The sequence below is a fragment of the Enhydra lutris genome, unplaced genomic scaffold (genome assembly GCF_002288905.1).
Source record: "Enhydra lutris kenyoni isolate GAN:26980312 unplaced genomic scaffold, ASM228890v2 scaffoldscaffold34, whole genome shotgun sequence".
Lineage (NCBI taxonomy): Eukaryota > Metazoa > Chordata > Mammalia > Carnivora > Mustelidae > Enhydra > Enhydra lutris.
In genome coordinates this window covers 19794086-19811008 of record NW_019154118.1, presented here as the reverse complement: position 1 = coordinate 19811008, position 16923 = coordinate 19794086, and the positions used below count along the sequence as shown (strand labels likewise).

The 16923-nt window shown below is 37.7% G+C and overlaps 1 protein-coding gene across 2 annotated transcripts in view; it reads left to right on the top strand.

Moving 5' to 3' along the window:
- Positions 1-16923, top strand: part of LOC111153895 (5-hydroxytryptamine receptor 3B) — a 45529-nt gene that overhangs the window by 12787 nt on the left and 15819 nt on the right. The window contains exon 3 of one of the 2 annotated variants that reach the window (XM_022513195.1): positions 8030-8190. The exons of the other annotated variant lie outside the window; for it this stretch is intronic. Coding sequence (XP_022368903.1) covers positions 8047-8190 — 144 coding nt within the window. The 5' untranslated portion in view covers positions 8030-8046. The remainder of the gene's footprint in view (positions 1-8029; positions 8191-16923) is intronic. 2 annotated transcript variants of the gene reach the window in all.

Sequence of the window (16923 nt, the reverse complement as noted above, 5' to 3'; positions counted from 1 at the left end):
GTTAGCGATTAACTTCAAAGAACTTTGTTGGAGAGGAATAAAGATATTTAAGGTCTATTTTGTGAACTAATTGCATTTGCATATTTATGGGATTTACTGATATAGCAGTAATTAAAAACTATTTAGTAGTCTTAAAGGACACATAACTCAGTTGCTGTTTGCATAATAAACACTTCCTTATTATGTTTGCATAATAAACCCTCTCCCCCGCCTTCTTCTAAAAGACACTGGTCCAACTAAGAGGTGTCATATCTTACTAGGAAATAATGGAGAAACAGAGTGCAAGGACTCATGGGAATGTGGGGAGCGGGGGTACTGAAAGAAATACATCTCTAGGTACTCAGTGGTAGGCCTGACCTAAACCGTGTTGAGGAAACAGTTGATTCAAACCTCAGATTAATAAGTCTTTCTTTTCCCAGCTGATATTTGAGAAGCCTGAATGCTGAGCTCCTGACAATTCCAATTTTTTATTTTAATACACTGATCTGCTTGAAGGACCTGAATGAAGTTCACTTCCCATTCATCTTTCCTAAAGAGCTGTCTAAGGGTAGGATAGTGGAGGTGAGATCCTTGAGTCATGGATGATAAGAAACAATGTGAGTAAAAAGTACTGTATTGAGAAAAGACAGTTTTCATGAAAAATTAAAGGTTGAACAGGGAAGAGATAGCAAATCTAAAGGCACTGAGTAAACAAACTACATCCAGACAGGGCAGTAAGGTCAGAAAAGGTACTATCTGAGCCTTCTGGTGATGCGGAGCAGGGCGGACCATCAAGGAAAGATCAGGAAGCATCTGCATATAAACTATTTTGAGGACAAGTCACTCACACAAAACCTTTCCCATCTTGGCAGAATTCATCAGCCAATAAAGAGCTGTAATGGACAGGATCACCAGACTGTTGTTAAATTAGCTAATGAAGGTCGTAATGTACCTGTATTACACATCATTAGCAATGGCCTTCCAGTAACAGATGGGGATATGAGGCAGTGAGAAGAAAAGGGAGGGGAAGCATGTCCCAGAAGGTTTGACACAGAGCCATGCTTACTAAAATGCGTGGCAAGAATGTAATGTTGATCATCATCTCAATTAAACCTTTGCATAAAGGCAAGCTTCCGTGTTGCCTTCCCATAGAAAGTGCTGTGTGCATGGATATGCTGCCTGTAGTTTGCCTTTCTCCCAATGGACAGGGCTGGGACCTTGATGGCCAGACCAATCCTTGGTGATGTTCTCTCTTGATAAAGCCCCATTTATCCAGCCATTCTCTCTAGAGGATATTTCTCAAACTTTCCATAACTTTGTATCAAATTTCCTCTACCAGATTACATTTTTGTTTTCTGAAATATTTTCAAATACACACAGCAAGACTGGAAGAATAGCAGAATGAACCCCTCCCCCCATATACACACACCATTTGAGAATAAACTGTCATCTGAGTACTTAGTGGGTGATTCTTACAAACAAGAACATCACATGATTTCAGCTCCATCAAAATCAGGGAATTAACATTGCTACATTGTTACCATCTAATCTAGGGGCTCCAGTTTGAGTTTTAGGAATTCTTCCCAACATGTTCTTTGTAACAACAGGATCCAAGCCAGAATCACAGGTTATGCTGAGTCATCCTGTCTCTTTAATCTACTTTTGTGTGATATGGTTTCTGTCTTTCCTTAGCTTTCATAACTTTGACACTCTTGAAGATGATATATGCCTGTTTTGTAGAATGTCCCACGGTATGGGGTTATCTGGTGTTGCCTCCTCAATAGATTCAAGTTTTGAATTTTTTGCCAGATGATAACAGAAATGCAGCTGTGTCTTCTCAATTCCTCCTATCTCTGCAGCACACAACTCCCATGATTGGTAATGTTAATTTTCATTGTTTGATTAAGGTGTTGTCTGCCAGATTTCTCCATGGAAAGTTTTTTTTTAAATCATTGTGATTAATGAGTATCTTGTGTAAGTGTCCTGTTTTTCATCACTTTCACCAACTAGTTTTTATCAGACCCTGATGTTTCTTGAGTGAATAATTACTATGAAGATTCTAGCATTCCTTCTACATTTCTTAGTTGGCATTCTAACTTAAGGAAAAGCCGTCTCTTCTTTCCATTCATTTATTTAAATCTACATGGACTTGTGGATTAGTATTTTATTTAGTGGGTTATAATTCTTCAGGTCATTATTGATTTTAATCAATTGTCCCAGATTTGGCCAGTGGGAGACCCTTCAAGCTAATTATGCCCTTTTACCATATCCCTATTATTCTGTCTAGCACTTCTTTACTTTGTGATGCAATGAGATGTTCTAGGCTCTTCTTAACACTTCTCCTGTCCAGCCCAGAAATCGGTCATTTATCTATTTCTTCCTTTTAAGTAGGTATGTTATTTAGAACTTAAGCTCTGGGTATTGGGTATACTTATTGCTACTGGGGTGTCCCTCCCCACAGACCCACTGGAAGACAGAGCTAGGGATGTATGTTTATAAGGACATGTGTACACACACATTTACATCTGTGTTTATTTCCATTTTTAGCTAACATGTACTGAGAACCATGAGTTCATACTGATACCTACAAAACCAACTCAGCACCATGGGTTTGTCCTAATTTTCTCCATTTCCATATTTGTAACTCCTGTCACCAGTAGTAGGACACCAATCAGGCTACATTTTATTGGTAGATGAAAATTAAGACAAGAGCGTCAAAGATTCTAAACAAAGGGACTGCATAATTAGTAGAACAGGGATCAGGTATGTATGTTTCTCCTTAGTTTGCTCTGTGTAACTCATCTCAGTGCTGTGCCTCTACAGTCCCACTTATAGAAAAAGCAGACGCGGGAAATGGTATGAAATTTAGTTTTTGTTTCTAGATCATCTGGCGTGTCTACCAGTGGCAGATAGAGTTATATAGAATCATGCTTCTTTTTCCTTAATAATGAAGAGTGGATGGGTACTCAATCAAAAAGTGAAAGGAAAATTTTATCAAATGATGTTAAACATTAGTAGCTCTCATCTTCAGTAAGCCTGGAAGCATCCTCTCATACACAGTTACTTTCTGAATTGTACGCAGGGACAATTGAAGACACACTCCCATTTATAAAAAATCAATGTTTCTTTTAATTAAAGGGGCTTAGGAAAAACAAAAAGCACTTTCCCTGTATTGTTAGCAGTTGTCCTTCATTGGACAATACCAGGTTTCCATTAGCTTTGTGTAATTCCAGAGTCCAATAACCACTCTCAAATGCTGAAGATGTAGCCGCATAAGTCTGATTTAGAACAGCTATTTAGATCTCAATTATTAATGAAATTAGTGTCCTGAATGTCAGCAAGAGCACTGCCTTAGGTAAAGGCTGTAAAGGAAATCATATTAGTGTGGAATTTCCTCTCCTTAGGGGCTCCTCTTAGATTACATTATTCACTTAGCTATCTCCCGTCAGGGAAATTGAAATGTTGGCCATGATCTAAGCCTGGGGCAGAACCAAATGGAGAAGTTAAGGGGTATCTCAATGGCATCAATTCCAAAACATTTGCCTGGTGCCGGCGTTGCCGTTGGTCCGGTTTAATGTTTACAAAATAGCACCAGCACGGACAGCAGACACTGGCCAAGACAGAAGAATGGAGTGAAGAGGAGGCCATTTAGGAAAAATTGAGTGCAGTCCATCCAATAGGCAAGTTGCATGTCTCCTCTTTGGGCCGAGCCCGAGAACACTGGCAGGTGCCATGGCTTTCCTGTGGCCCTTCATCCTGGTGGCTGCCTCAGGTGGGTCCTTTTAATGATTTTACTTTCAGCCCAGAATATTAACTTTTAAAAGCTAGAGACAGTATTTTTCTACCTGGTGCTGTATAACTCCTTACAAGTGTTCGTTTTTACTTAGCATCTGTAAAGCACCAGTCCTGCGAAGCGACGTGGAGCCCGGTGATTTGTTATGTCTTTGCTCCTACAATGACAGATCTGTAAATACAAACGGAGTCACACAGTGGGGCTCTTGACACACAGCTGAAAATATGCTGGAAATGTTATAGCTGTTTGATAAAGCTTCTCCAGAAATCAAGCTCTCTTTGTGGCAATTTACATCGAGAGTTTGGGGCATTCCTTATTCAGATTTGCTTTTGTGTCTGAATAATAGATTTTTATTGTCCCAAACAGTCTTGGCTTTGTTATAAGCTTTCGGTAGCCCAGAGAGTTTCCTGGATACAGCTTGGCTGAGGACACCTGTGTATCATTTTGGTATTACGGGTCTCACCCAGCCATGCAAAGTCTGTGTAGGTGATGAATATATCTCCAGAGACAACTACTAGAAACTTGTATGTTTTTAGTGTACATTTCCCCTTAAGATACTTTAAAAATTAATATAGCCTTCTGAATTTCTAGAACTAAGTTTTTGTGGTATGAGTATTAACTCCACTGAATTGGGCCATTTGTGTTAAGATCCAATAGATTCTTAAAAAACACACACAGATCAAGAATATATGTTTATGCTGGTGTTCCCCCAGTACCCCCACTTTCTTGAGGGGTGTCCTTGAGCTCATATCTCAGAGTTTCCATGTTTTAAAATATAACTGGAAGTGGAATGAGTCAATTACTGAGATGAGGCAGGAATTTGGTAGCCCAGCAGCTGGAAATGATTTTTTTATTGGGTAGAGAAGAAAAATAGCCACTTATCATTAAAATAGGAGAATCCTGAATGTTGAACTTAAAGGATAAAAGCATATCTTAATTATAAAAATGAAAACAGGAAATTTCATTAAATGCCAAATGGGTTTCTTAGCAGAAAATAATTGTGAACATTAAGCTAAGTAAGATAAAATAGAAAAATAAAAGGTAAGGAAAAGAAAGAAAGTCTTCTTAATGTCTCTTTCTAATGTTTTGTATTATGCTTGATTTTTGTTCTAAATGTGACAGAAAGTGTGCTTTAATGGTGTCTAGTAATCAGTGCTTGACCATAAATTATACTGGAGACATGTGTTGCAGAAAAAGCTGCCCTTTGGAATTTTTGCTGGGTTAATATCAAGATAACTTGTAAATACAAGAGCAGTAAACCAACCACCAATTTAAGGCCACTGCCTGATGGCAGTGTCCTGGGCAAGAGCCTAGATTAAGAGACCTGTTTAGTTCCTACTGCACTACTCACCAGTCATGTGACCCTGAACAAGCCAATTAATCTCTTAGAGATTGAGTTTTCCTGTAAATTAAATGCTTATTTTGTATATTGTGGTGATCAAATAAGATAGCATTGTGAAATTGTAAGGTGCAATGCTAATAGAAGGTATTTTTGACCCAAAAACACACATACACAGAAAATAACAGTAGGCTGTTTCTGCCCAGTGATGTACACCATGCAACATGTCGGTTTCCTTTTGGAGGGCCACTCACTTCCATCCCTAATATTCTCAGGGAGCCAGCTCAGTGTAATGTCACAGTAAAGAGCTTGGGCTTTGGATCTAGTCCAGCCTCTTCATTTGCAAGCTGTAGGACTTTGGGTGGTCCTAAGCTCACTAAGCCTCTAGTCTGTCACCTCTAGTGAGGTGGACTCCTCATGGGGCTGAAGAGTACCTGTCTCATAAGGCTGTTGTAAAAGCCAAAGGAGGTCGTTCGTGTAAAATGCTCTAAGCCCAGTGCCTGACACGCAGCATGTATTCAGCCAGATTTGGGAATTCAGTAGACCACACCCCTAAATCTCATTCCTCCTGCAATTTCTCAGATGTGTGTGTAACTCTTTTATACTCCCAAAGCTGACATACTAAGTGAGAACAGCTCTTTTCATCACAGTGCCCAGAACTCTTTAAGATAGAATTCGTCAAAGCAAGGAAAACAAAGGAAAAATTCTATTGTATTCTTATCTTTAAAAAAAAAAAAAACTCTGCCCCTAAAAGTGCTTTATAGCTCAGTCCCCGACACATTCCACTTTCTAGAAATCTTACAAGTGAATTATTTGGAGCCAATTATTAGCATCCATAGAGGCCGCGTTAACGAGGAATCTTCCCTGGGTCTGTGGATAGCTTCCATCAGTGTCTGTTGAAACATCACTGAACTGTGAGTCATTTAGTGCTTGTGTGAATGTCACATTAGCTTTCAAGGGGCATAATTTACTGTTAATTAATGGTCACTTAAATCCGTAATCTCTCTCCTGTAATTGATCTTTCTCCTCAGGCAAATTTGCATTCATAGTAGAAATGTAATTTATTATTTCTTCCCATTTTAAACAAAGAACTCTTTACCCTTATAGTTTAATTAAGCATACTTTCATTTCATTCTTATTTTTCCTCTTATTTGTTGCTTGTTTCTCTGTTGTTCCTAGTTCTAGATTCTAGAACTTTCTCTTTTTACCCAAAGGCTTTGACACGTCCTGGAAAATTTATTTATCCATAGGAGACGTATGGATTGTTTCCTAGAAAAGACAGCAGAAGGGAATTTGAGTCTTAATAGCAGAGGGTATAGGGAAAACACATTCATTTCCCAGAATTCTGTTTTAATTCTGTCTCAGATAGTTTCCTGTATCGAAACATGCACATTTCAGTGTTTCCCCAACTGGGACTTGAATTGGGAGCTTCCAAGCGAGGTGAAAGTGAAGTTGCCCAGAGCGAAGTTCACAGGAAAAGCACCAGACCAGCTTTGCTTTGTGCTCCTGACTTCTCTCCCCTGGGGTACACCAGCAAGAAATGGTCTCAGGTAGAGAGAGTCACAGCACATTTTTTTGACAATCACGGTTCACAAAAACCCTGAAAATGATGCCCGATGCATGCCACCTACCTTAGTCCTCCATGCCTGAATAGCGGATGCCATTTTGGGCATCTCCATGGGTGAATAGTTAGGGAGTTAAAACGCTCATTAGCTTCGCAGTTCTGGTGGTAATGAGAGTGAATATTCCACTGCCCACAGTGACTCTGCATTGCACCCCCAGCATCGTCGTTAGCATTTTGGTCACAGTGACACTGATAAATCGTGGAAATTGCTGTCTGTGGCGGCAGGTGACACATCATTCATAAAGAAATGGGTATAAACAGGACTGTCACACAGGGAGAAGATATCTCATTTACAGTTTCCTGCTGGATCCCGCATACCTTCAGCAGCTCATCAAAATAACTATCAAAACCACTGAGAGGTGAGGTGAATTCACGCGCAGGACACTACAGATAGATTTCACTCACGCACTGTGGCAGGAGGCGGGCAATTTGCTCCAGTCCAATGACTTAGCGAAGCTTTGAATCCCCCAGGAGGTGGCAAAGCTTGTGAGCAAAATATCTTTTTCAATTCAGAGGAAGCCCTCACAAATTTGTCACTTCCAATTGTTGGTGCTCATTTCTCTTGCTTCTTTTCCCCTGGCCTCCCCTGCCTCAACACCAGTCACTGCTCCTCTACAAATCAGGATTCCCAGGCCATAAAGAATGGTTGTTCTCTGGAAACAGAAAGAATTTTCCCAAAACGAAGATCTCATTTTCTGACAAGTGTTTTATTTAAAGACAGTTGAGTGAGAAAAGAGGGTTTTTTTTTTAATTGTTGTTGTTTTTAGGAGAAAAGTATGAATTGGAATCTTGTTATTCCCATTACGTAGGAATTTTTGGGTTCACTGGTTTGTCCATGTTTCTACATGAATTTCCTATTTAATTGTTGAATTACAAATGAAAAACGTTAAAGTCAAGGAGGATATCACTTTTGATTAAGTGTATGGGAAGGTTTGTTTTGTTTTGTTTTTTCCCTGTGTTTTAGAAGGGGGTGATACTAGAAGACAGGATTCTGTCTCCAAGATGCATGAATGCTGTGAAAATAGAATTGTAGGTGTGGTTTGGATCCTTGGAGATCCGAGTTGACTTACTGACGGTTACAATGAGCTGTCTTTATTGGGCAGTCAGGTCATCAGCTTACTTTAAAGTAAGCGTCTGCCAAAGAGCCCACTGGCTGGCTGTGAACTTCAGGAAATTGGGGTAAGCTGAAAACCGTATTCTGCCAGAACCCACCAAGTCCTCAACGGTCTGAGATCTCCTTGAGATGCTAAGCTCCTCTTATTTTCCTCCTCATGATGCCAGTTTTGTTTTTCAGAAACCCTAGCTGTGGACATGCCTCATCCCACGAACCCTGCTCTGTATCGTCTCACCAAGCACCTACTACAGAAATATCACAAGGCAGTGAGGCCAGTTCACGACTGGACTGAGGCCACCACGGTGTATCTGGATGTGCTTGTCCATGCCGTTTTGGATGTGGTGAGGACTGTCTTACCCCTACCGATCCCAGTTACCTGTTTGTAACAGCACCTGCTGTTTACATGGGAGCCTGGTTGAGCTGGTAGGGAAGTTGACCTGGACTCGTGTTAGTAGTGAGCAGTGAGCATGAGGTAAAACACTTACTAGGCAAACCATGCTTTCTAGTCCCCGACTTGCAATGTGAGAAGCAGAGCATCTAGAAATAGGAGTTTCATGGAATTAAGAGGTTTTAAAAATTGTGGTCACAGACCACTGTACATATTTTATGAGTTTGCTGAAACCAAAAAAAAAGGTGGTTTGTTTTTTTTTTTTCCCTATAGCTCACATTTCTTAGGGACAGTAGTAAATTTCAGAAAAACATCTACCACTTATTGCCTGAAATTGAGAAAAAGAGAAAAACGTGTTCTGGTACTTTGAGTTTATACCCAAGGTGTTTACTAAGGGTGGTGAGGGAAGATTTGCTTATATAGCTATCTTCTATAACTAGAAAGTGGGTTGTTGTGGGAATTAAATGAGAGAATACATGGAAACCAGTTACCAGAGGTCTTAGTAGGTCCTCCATAAATGATGGCTTATCCTTGCTTCCTCTTTCTCCTCTTTTCTTAATCACAAAGTCTTCAGTATCAATAGGTCCCAGATTTATCTTGATTTTTCTTAAGAGCAGACTTTACTAAACTTGTTTGTTAATGTAGTTTAATATCTTTTTTCAATTTACTTCCCAAAACTTGTTTTTCTAATTGAGGTATACACGTGTTGAAATGCACAGATCTTAGGTATACAGTCTAATGATTTTTGGTAACTGGGTGCATGCATAGAATCCACACCCCTATCAATATAACAAATATTTCCATCACCCCAGGAAGACCCCTCATTGACTTCTCAGCCAATCCCCATCTCTCCATCCACAGAGACAATCACTGTTCCCATTACTTTCATCATAGATTATTTTTGCCGTTTCTAGAATTTCATATGAATGAAATGTTATTGTGCGTCCTCTATTGTGTCTGGATTTTTCATTCGGCATCATGTTTTTGAGGTTCACTCATGTCGGGTTTACCAGTAGTTTTTCTTTTTTATTGGTGAATAGTATTTGGTTATGGTTATACCATGATTTGTTTATATCCATTCTTTCTTTTTTCTTAAGGAGAGAGCACAAGAGTGTGTGGTCAGGGGGTTGGGCATGGGTGGAGAGGCGGAGGGAGAAGGAAATAGAGAATCTTAAGCAGGCTTCATGCCCCGCACAGAGCCCAATACGGGGCTCAGTCTCACAACCCTGAAATCATGACCTTAGCTGAAATTAAGAGTTGGACACTCAACCTACTGAGCTACCCAGGTACCCCTGTTTATCCGTTCATATGCTGATAGGCATTTGGGTTGTTTCCAGTGTTGGGATATTATTAATAACACTGCTATACAAGCCTTTTTATGTACATGTTTTTATTTCTTTTTTTTTTTTAAAGATTTTATTTATTTATTTGACAGAGATCACAAGTAGACGGAGAGGCAGGCAGAGAGAGAGAGAGGGAAGCAGGCTCCCTGCTGAGCAGAGAGCCCGATGCGGGACTCGATCCCAGGACCCTGAGATCATGACCTGAGCCGAAGGCAGCGGCTTAACCCACTGAGCCACCCAGGCGCCCCCATGCTTTTATTTCTTAGGTAAAACTAGAAGTGGAAGAATTGGCTCAGACAGGTGTACCCTTATTGAGAATCTGCAAGGCTAATTTACAAAGTCGTTGTATATTTTACACTCCCATGAGTCAGATAGCCGAGTTCCCGTTGCTCCACATCCTCATCGGTATTTGGTGTTATCAGTCTTATTTTTAGCCATTCTGTTGAGGGTATAATGGTATTTCACTAAGGTTTTACTTTAAATTTCTCTGATGGCTTGTGACCAGGAATTCTCTTCCATGTGCCTATTGGCTACTTACATATCTTTCTTTGTGAAGTAGCTTTTTAAGTCTTTTCCTTTTTTTTTCTTCTAAATTATGTTTTGGTCTTTTTGTTATAGTCTTATAGGCATTGTTTATATATTGTCATACTTATACATTGCAAATACTTATTACCAATCTCTGACTTATCTGCTCATTCTCTTAAAGGGTCTTATGGTGACCAGAGATCTTAAAGTTTAATGAGGTCCATTGTAAATCAATTATTTAGTTGTGGTTAGTGCTTTCTGGGTACTAAGACACCTTCAATACTCCCAAGTTCACAGACATATTTTCCTGTATTTTCTGTCAGAAGATTTATAGTTCTTAGTTTCTTAGATTTCGTCCTAGGATCTATTAAGAATTAATCTTTGTGATGGTGTGAGGCATGGGTCAAAGTTTTTGTTGTTTTTGTGTGTTGTTCCGGTTTGTTTTTTTGCATTCAGACAGGAGTTGAAAAGGTTTTCCTCTCACCATTGATTTGCTTGGTGCCTTGGTTGAAAATTAGATTGACTGATAAGTGTTGGGCTATTTCTCTTGAAATCAGGCAGTGTGAGTCCTTTCCATTTCTACATAAATTTTATAATTACCTTGTCAGTTTCTTTAAAAAAAAAACTGCTGGGAGTTTTTTTTAGGATGGTGTGGGATCTGCAGAGTAATTTAGGGGAGAATTGACATCTTAATAATAAATATTCCAATTTTAAAATACGTTCTGTCTCTCTATTATTTTGGGTCTTCAGCACTGTTTTATAATTTCCAATGTAGAAGCTTTACATATATTTCTATTAAATGTATCCCAAAGTATTTTTGCTGCTATAACTATTACTTGAAATTTTTTATTTTCTATTTGTTATTGTTATAGATAAATATTAATTTTGCATGTTGACTTTGTATACTGTGGTCTTGCTAAATTCACTTGTTAATTTTGGTAGTTTTTTGGTAGATCAATATTGTCTACATATACAATCGTGTCATCTGCAGATAGTTTTGCTTCTTCCTTTCTAATCTGTTTATACTCTTTATTTTTTCATTGTCATGTTGTATTGCCTAAGACTGCTCCTGCAATTTAACAGAAATAGTGAGAGCAGACACCCTTGTTTATTCCCATTCTTAGGGGAAATTTTTTCACCATTGAGTATGATGTTAGTTATAGCTTTTTTATCAATGTTGTTTATAAGGTTGACGAAGTTCCTTCTTATCTATTGTACACTAAGAGTTTTATTTTGTTTTTTTAAATCATGAAAGAATATTGAATTACATCTAATGTTTTTTCTCCATCTATTTGGATGATCAGATAATTCTTCTGTTTTATGCAGTTAAAAGGGTGAATTATTTTGATTGATTTTTCAAAAGTTAAAATGTCCTTGTATTCCTAGGATAAACTCCATTTAATCTTAATATATTATCCTTTTTATATATTTCTGGATTTAAATACCTACTTAATATAGATTGCATCTATGTTAATGAAGCATATTGGGCAATAGTTTTTATTTCTTGTAATGTACATGTCTTGTTTTGTATCAGGGTTATGTTGGCCTTAATAAAACCATTAAAATGTCTTCCCGCTTCAATTTTCTGTAAGAGTTGTGTAATATGGATATTTTTCTTTCCTAACATTTGATAGAATTCACCAGTAAAATCACCTAGGACTGGAGTTTTCTTGGTGAGAAGATACTCAAATGTGAATTCATTTTCATTAACATATATAAGAATGTTCCAATTTTCTATTTCTTCTTGTGTTGCTTTTAATAATTTGTGTTTTTCAAGGAATTTATCTATTTATCCAAGTTGTCAAATTTGTTTGTTTATAATATTGCCTTTTTTATCCTCATGTGGGTAATTTGTGTTTTCTCTTATTTTCCCTTGACCAATATTGGGAAAGTTTTGTTAATTTTACTTATTTTTTTCCAAAAAACCAAATACTCATTTTGAATTTAATCTGTTGTTTATTTCACTGATATCTGCTCTTATCTTTACTTAATTTCTTTCTTTTAATTTGTTTTTCTTTACCTACTTTCTTAAAGTGGAAGCTAAGATCATTGATTTTAAACCTTTCTTTTTCTAATTTTAGCGTTTATACTATCTCTAATCACTGCTTTAACTGTATCCCACAAAATTTTGAAGCATTTAAAATTGAAACATAAATTCCATAAAATGAAACATCTTTTTGAAGCTGATCTCTTCCCCCTGCCCCCCAATACCTGGCAACCAGTGATCTTATCTTTCTCACTATAGTTTTGCCTTTCCAGAAAGCCATATAAATGAAATCCTATGAAATTTGCCCTTTGTTTTGGCTTCTTGGGTGTGGCATCATGCCTTGGAGATCACACATGAGTTGCTGTAGGGCCAGTAGCATTCCACTGTGCAAGGACGTGTACTGCAACTGGCTTATATGTTTACCAGGTGTGGGACACGTGGGTTATTTCCAATGTGGGGAAATCATGAGTAAAGCCACTAGACACAGTTGCAAATCGTTTTCACTTCTTTTAGATAAATACTCAGATGTAGGTTTGCTGAGTTGTATGGTAAGCCTGTATTTAGCTTCATAAGATACTTCTAAACTGTTTCCCATAGTGGTTGCCTCGTTTTGCATTCCCCCTGGGATGCAGGGGTTTCTTCCACGTCATTGCCAGCACTTGATATTGTCAGTATTTCTAACTTTTAACCATCCTGGTAGATTTGTGATGATACCTCCCTGTGGTTTTTAACTTTTGTTTCACCAAAGACTAATGACATTGAATATCTTTCTCTGTGTTAATTTACCAATTGGTATCTTTTTGGTAAAGGGCTCAAATCTTTCACCCATTTTCAAAACAGTATTGTTCATTATCTTATTGAGTTGCAGGAGTTCTTTATATATTTTGGGTCTATTTCTGGACTCCATTTTGTCCATCTAATCAATGTTTCTCCCGACACCAGCCCACTGTCTCAATTACTGCAGCATTACAGAAGTCTTGAAATTAGAGTATGCCTTCCAACCTTCTTCTGTTTCAAAATCATTTTGACTTTTCCAGGTCCTTTGCATTTCCATATAAACTTTAAAATCAATTTCTTTTTTAAAAAAGTGCTGGAATTTTTATTGGGATTACATTAAATCTATCGGTCAATTTGAGGACAGTCAACATTTTAATAATAGTCTTGTAATCTGTGAGCACATTTTAGCTCTGCATTTATTTAGTTCTTTAATTTCTCCTAGTAATATTTAGTAGTTGTCAGTGTTTTATGCATATTTGGTTAAATGTATCCCTAAGTATTTCACAATTTTGGTACTATTATAATGGTATTTTATTTTATTTTTATAAATGGTATTTTTAAATGAATCTGTTTGTGGCTAGCATACAAAAATACAGATGATTTGTATGCATTGGCCTTGGATCCTGTGACCTTACCATCTCTTATTAGTTTTATAGGCCTTTTTGTGGATTCAGATTTTCTATGTAGAAAATGACGTTGTCTGTGAATAAAGACAATTCTGCCTCTTTATCTCTATTCTTTATACCTCTTTTTCCTCTTATCATCTGTTGCACTGGCTTGAACCTCCAATAAAATCTTAAAGAGAAGGATGTGCTATTCCATAAATATCAATTTGATAAATGTCTTCGATAGTATTATTCAAATCTTCTCTAACTTTTTAAATTTTTGGCATTCTTTTAATTTCATGAGGGGTGTTAAAATCCCCAGCTGTAAGTGTGCTTTGTCTAGTTCTCTGATCTGTGTTTGGCTAGTATACATTGAGAATTATGTGTCTTCTTGATGAATGGATCCTTTTGTCATTATGAAATACCCCTCTGCATGTCTGGTAATATCCTTTTCTTGAAGTTTTTCTCATGCTTGCTTCTTGTACGCTGTACGTTTTTGCCATCCTTTCATTTTCAGTCTCTCTGCGTGACATTGTATTCAAGGTCCTTTCCTGGAGGCAGCATATAGTTGGGTCTTGCTTTTTTTTTTTTTTTAACTTTTCTTTTGAAATAATTATAAATTAACAGGAAGTTGCAAACAAATTTACAGGGAGGTTCTGTGTACCTTTCACCCAGTGTCCCCCCATGTTAACATCTTAGGGCAATACAGTATAATTCCAGCTCTAAAATATTGACATTGGTTCAATCCACAGAACTTACTCAGATTTCTCCAGTTTTACATATACTCGTGTGTGTGTGTGTGTGTGTGTATCTTTATCACATGTGTAGCTTTGTAACCACGGCTACCACACATCAAGTTTATAGTCATCACCAGGGGATGCCTGGTTCTCTCCCTTTTTAGCCACACCCCTGTCCCGGACACCTATCCCTAACCACTAGCAAACGATAAATCTCTCTCCATCTTTGTAATTGTGTTAGTTTGAGAATGTTCTATAAATGCAAACATAAGCATATAACCTTTGAGATCTGTCTTTCCAGTCGATATAATTCCCTTCAGGTTTACCCATGTAGCACATATCTTGAGTTCCTTGGTTTTTATTGCTGAGTAGTATTCTGGGGCATTGTTTTTTTTTTAACCTGTCGATCTATGCATTTATCGAAGCATCTCGTCTATTTGCCAGTAACCATCTTGCTATTTGTTTTCTAGTGGTCCCACCTGTTTTTGTCGTTGTTGCTGTTCTCCTTTTTTCCTTTTATTTTGCTTTAAGTAAATTAAACATTCTTTTAATATTTGACTTCAGTTCTTCTCTTGGCTTTTTAGCATCCTTCTGGATTATTTTTTAGAGGTTGTTTTAGGGATTTCCATATCCATCATTCACTTAATACAGTGTACTTAGAATTAATGTTACTGTCCTTCACATAAATTGTACAAATCTTACAACAGTAAGATTCCATTTCCCAGCTCCACTGTCCTTTGTACTACTTTTGTCTTCAATTTTACATTTACATACATAATATTCCCCCACAATATGTTATTATTTTAATGTATTTTGCTAAAATAACTTAACAATTTCTCTTTATTTAAATGGAGATATTTTTCTGTGTTAATACCTTAATGCTCTGCTGTCAATCATAGACTCTGATTTTTTGACTGAGATTTAGACATTGTAATTGATTAAAAAATAATTTGAAACTTAAAATATAATTGATATCACAGGGCTTAAATTATTTTTTTTGTCTGAGGCAAGTTATTTTTTTAAAGACTTATTTATTTAAGAGAGAGAGAGAGAGAGAGCATGTGCCCAAGCAGGGGAGGGGCAAAAGGAGAGGAAGAGAGAGAATCCTCAAGGAGGTTGAGTGGTGAGCACAGAGCCCGAGATCATGACTGAGCCGAAATTAAGAGCCAGCGGCTTAACGGACTGAGCCATCCAGGCGCCCCACAAATTATTTTAACATCACTTTCCTCCAGCTCAGATAAATCCCTAATCATCATTTCTTTATAAAAAGGAACATTTAAATGATATGCACACCAAAAAAGAAAAAAATCGTTTTTCGCAAAAGTACCAGTTCTAAGATCCTAGAAAATATTTAATGAAGTGCCAGGACATATCCACCCCTACTTCAAAGGCCTCATCTTACATAAAGCTCCCAGAAAGCATAGAGCTTACAGAAAACTCCCTTAACTTTCCTCTGTAATTGGATACTGAACTAAAATTTTTGAGAGTTAATTTCCTGGGGCGGTATCTTCACATACTTAGGGAATATTGGTCTCTACTAGTTGTCAGTGGGTTATCACGACTGCATTGTTTATCAGTCATTGTTCAATGGGAATAACCTGATTTGAATAAGGACACAGGATATGAGTCACATCCTGCAAAACCCCAGGACACACGGATAATCAACTTTGAGTAAGGGAATAAGACTACCTTTAGGTCTATCCTCCTCCTCCCACTTTCTGCTTCGTATTGATTAAGATAAAATAGAATTGCTCAGGCTTTCCTTTAGAGGAGATAAATAGAGAAAAGGAGTAAAGTTTTTATGTTAATATTTTTCTCTTGGAACAACTATATCAACTTGAAATCTATCTGTTTCTCTCTATCCTGATAAAATAAAGCCAGATTCTTTCCGGTAGTTAAGGAGAACACCATTATTTTTTCAAAGATATGTTTTCTCCATTGGCGTGGAATATACTACTTTTAACTGGAATGTGTTAGACAGTAGTACTGTCTTATTGGATTTGGCAGACTTTCCTCCAGAAATCTGGAAAAATCTCAAATTCCATCCTTCTAGTTTTATCCCTGTCTGCTGCCTTAGCCTTATCTCCTCAATACTACAATGAAACCAACCCCTTGTTGTCTCCTGTTTCCTCCACTGAATGTCTTTGTCTTCATTCTCCATCTGTAAAATATTATAATCCTTCAAATCTCAGCTCCCAAAAGAGATTTCCCTCAAATCTGCAAGCTGACCGCAATGTCTCCTTCCTTTAAATCCATGGAAGTCTATATATTTCTTAACACACAGAGAGCTATTTGTTAAAATGTCACATACCCTAGTTTATTAATAAGCTGCCTGAGGGAAGGGCTTGCTTCATGTTCATGTTCATGTTTCCCACAATATGCAGCGTAGCATATTTTACCTCAACGACAGGGATAGATATCTGTCAAGCAATCAATTGATTAAGATAGTCTAATATGCTTTGCAAACATCTCTAGGACATTCAGCAGGGCTAAGCCTAAAGTTCATCGTGGAGTCAAGGCCCGTTTTGAGGGACTTAAGGAAATCATGCACAGAATCGGACAGGACACCCCCCGTGGGAATAGATAAGTTGTTGGGTGCATCCGCCGCTGGCAACTTTTGTCTGGAGTGAAGAGCTTCCAGTGCAGTTTCCATCACGGCATCTCGCTTCCGTTATAATGTTTTGCCTCCTGTTTTGTTTATATGAAAGACTA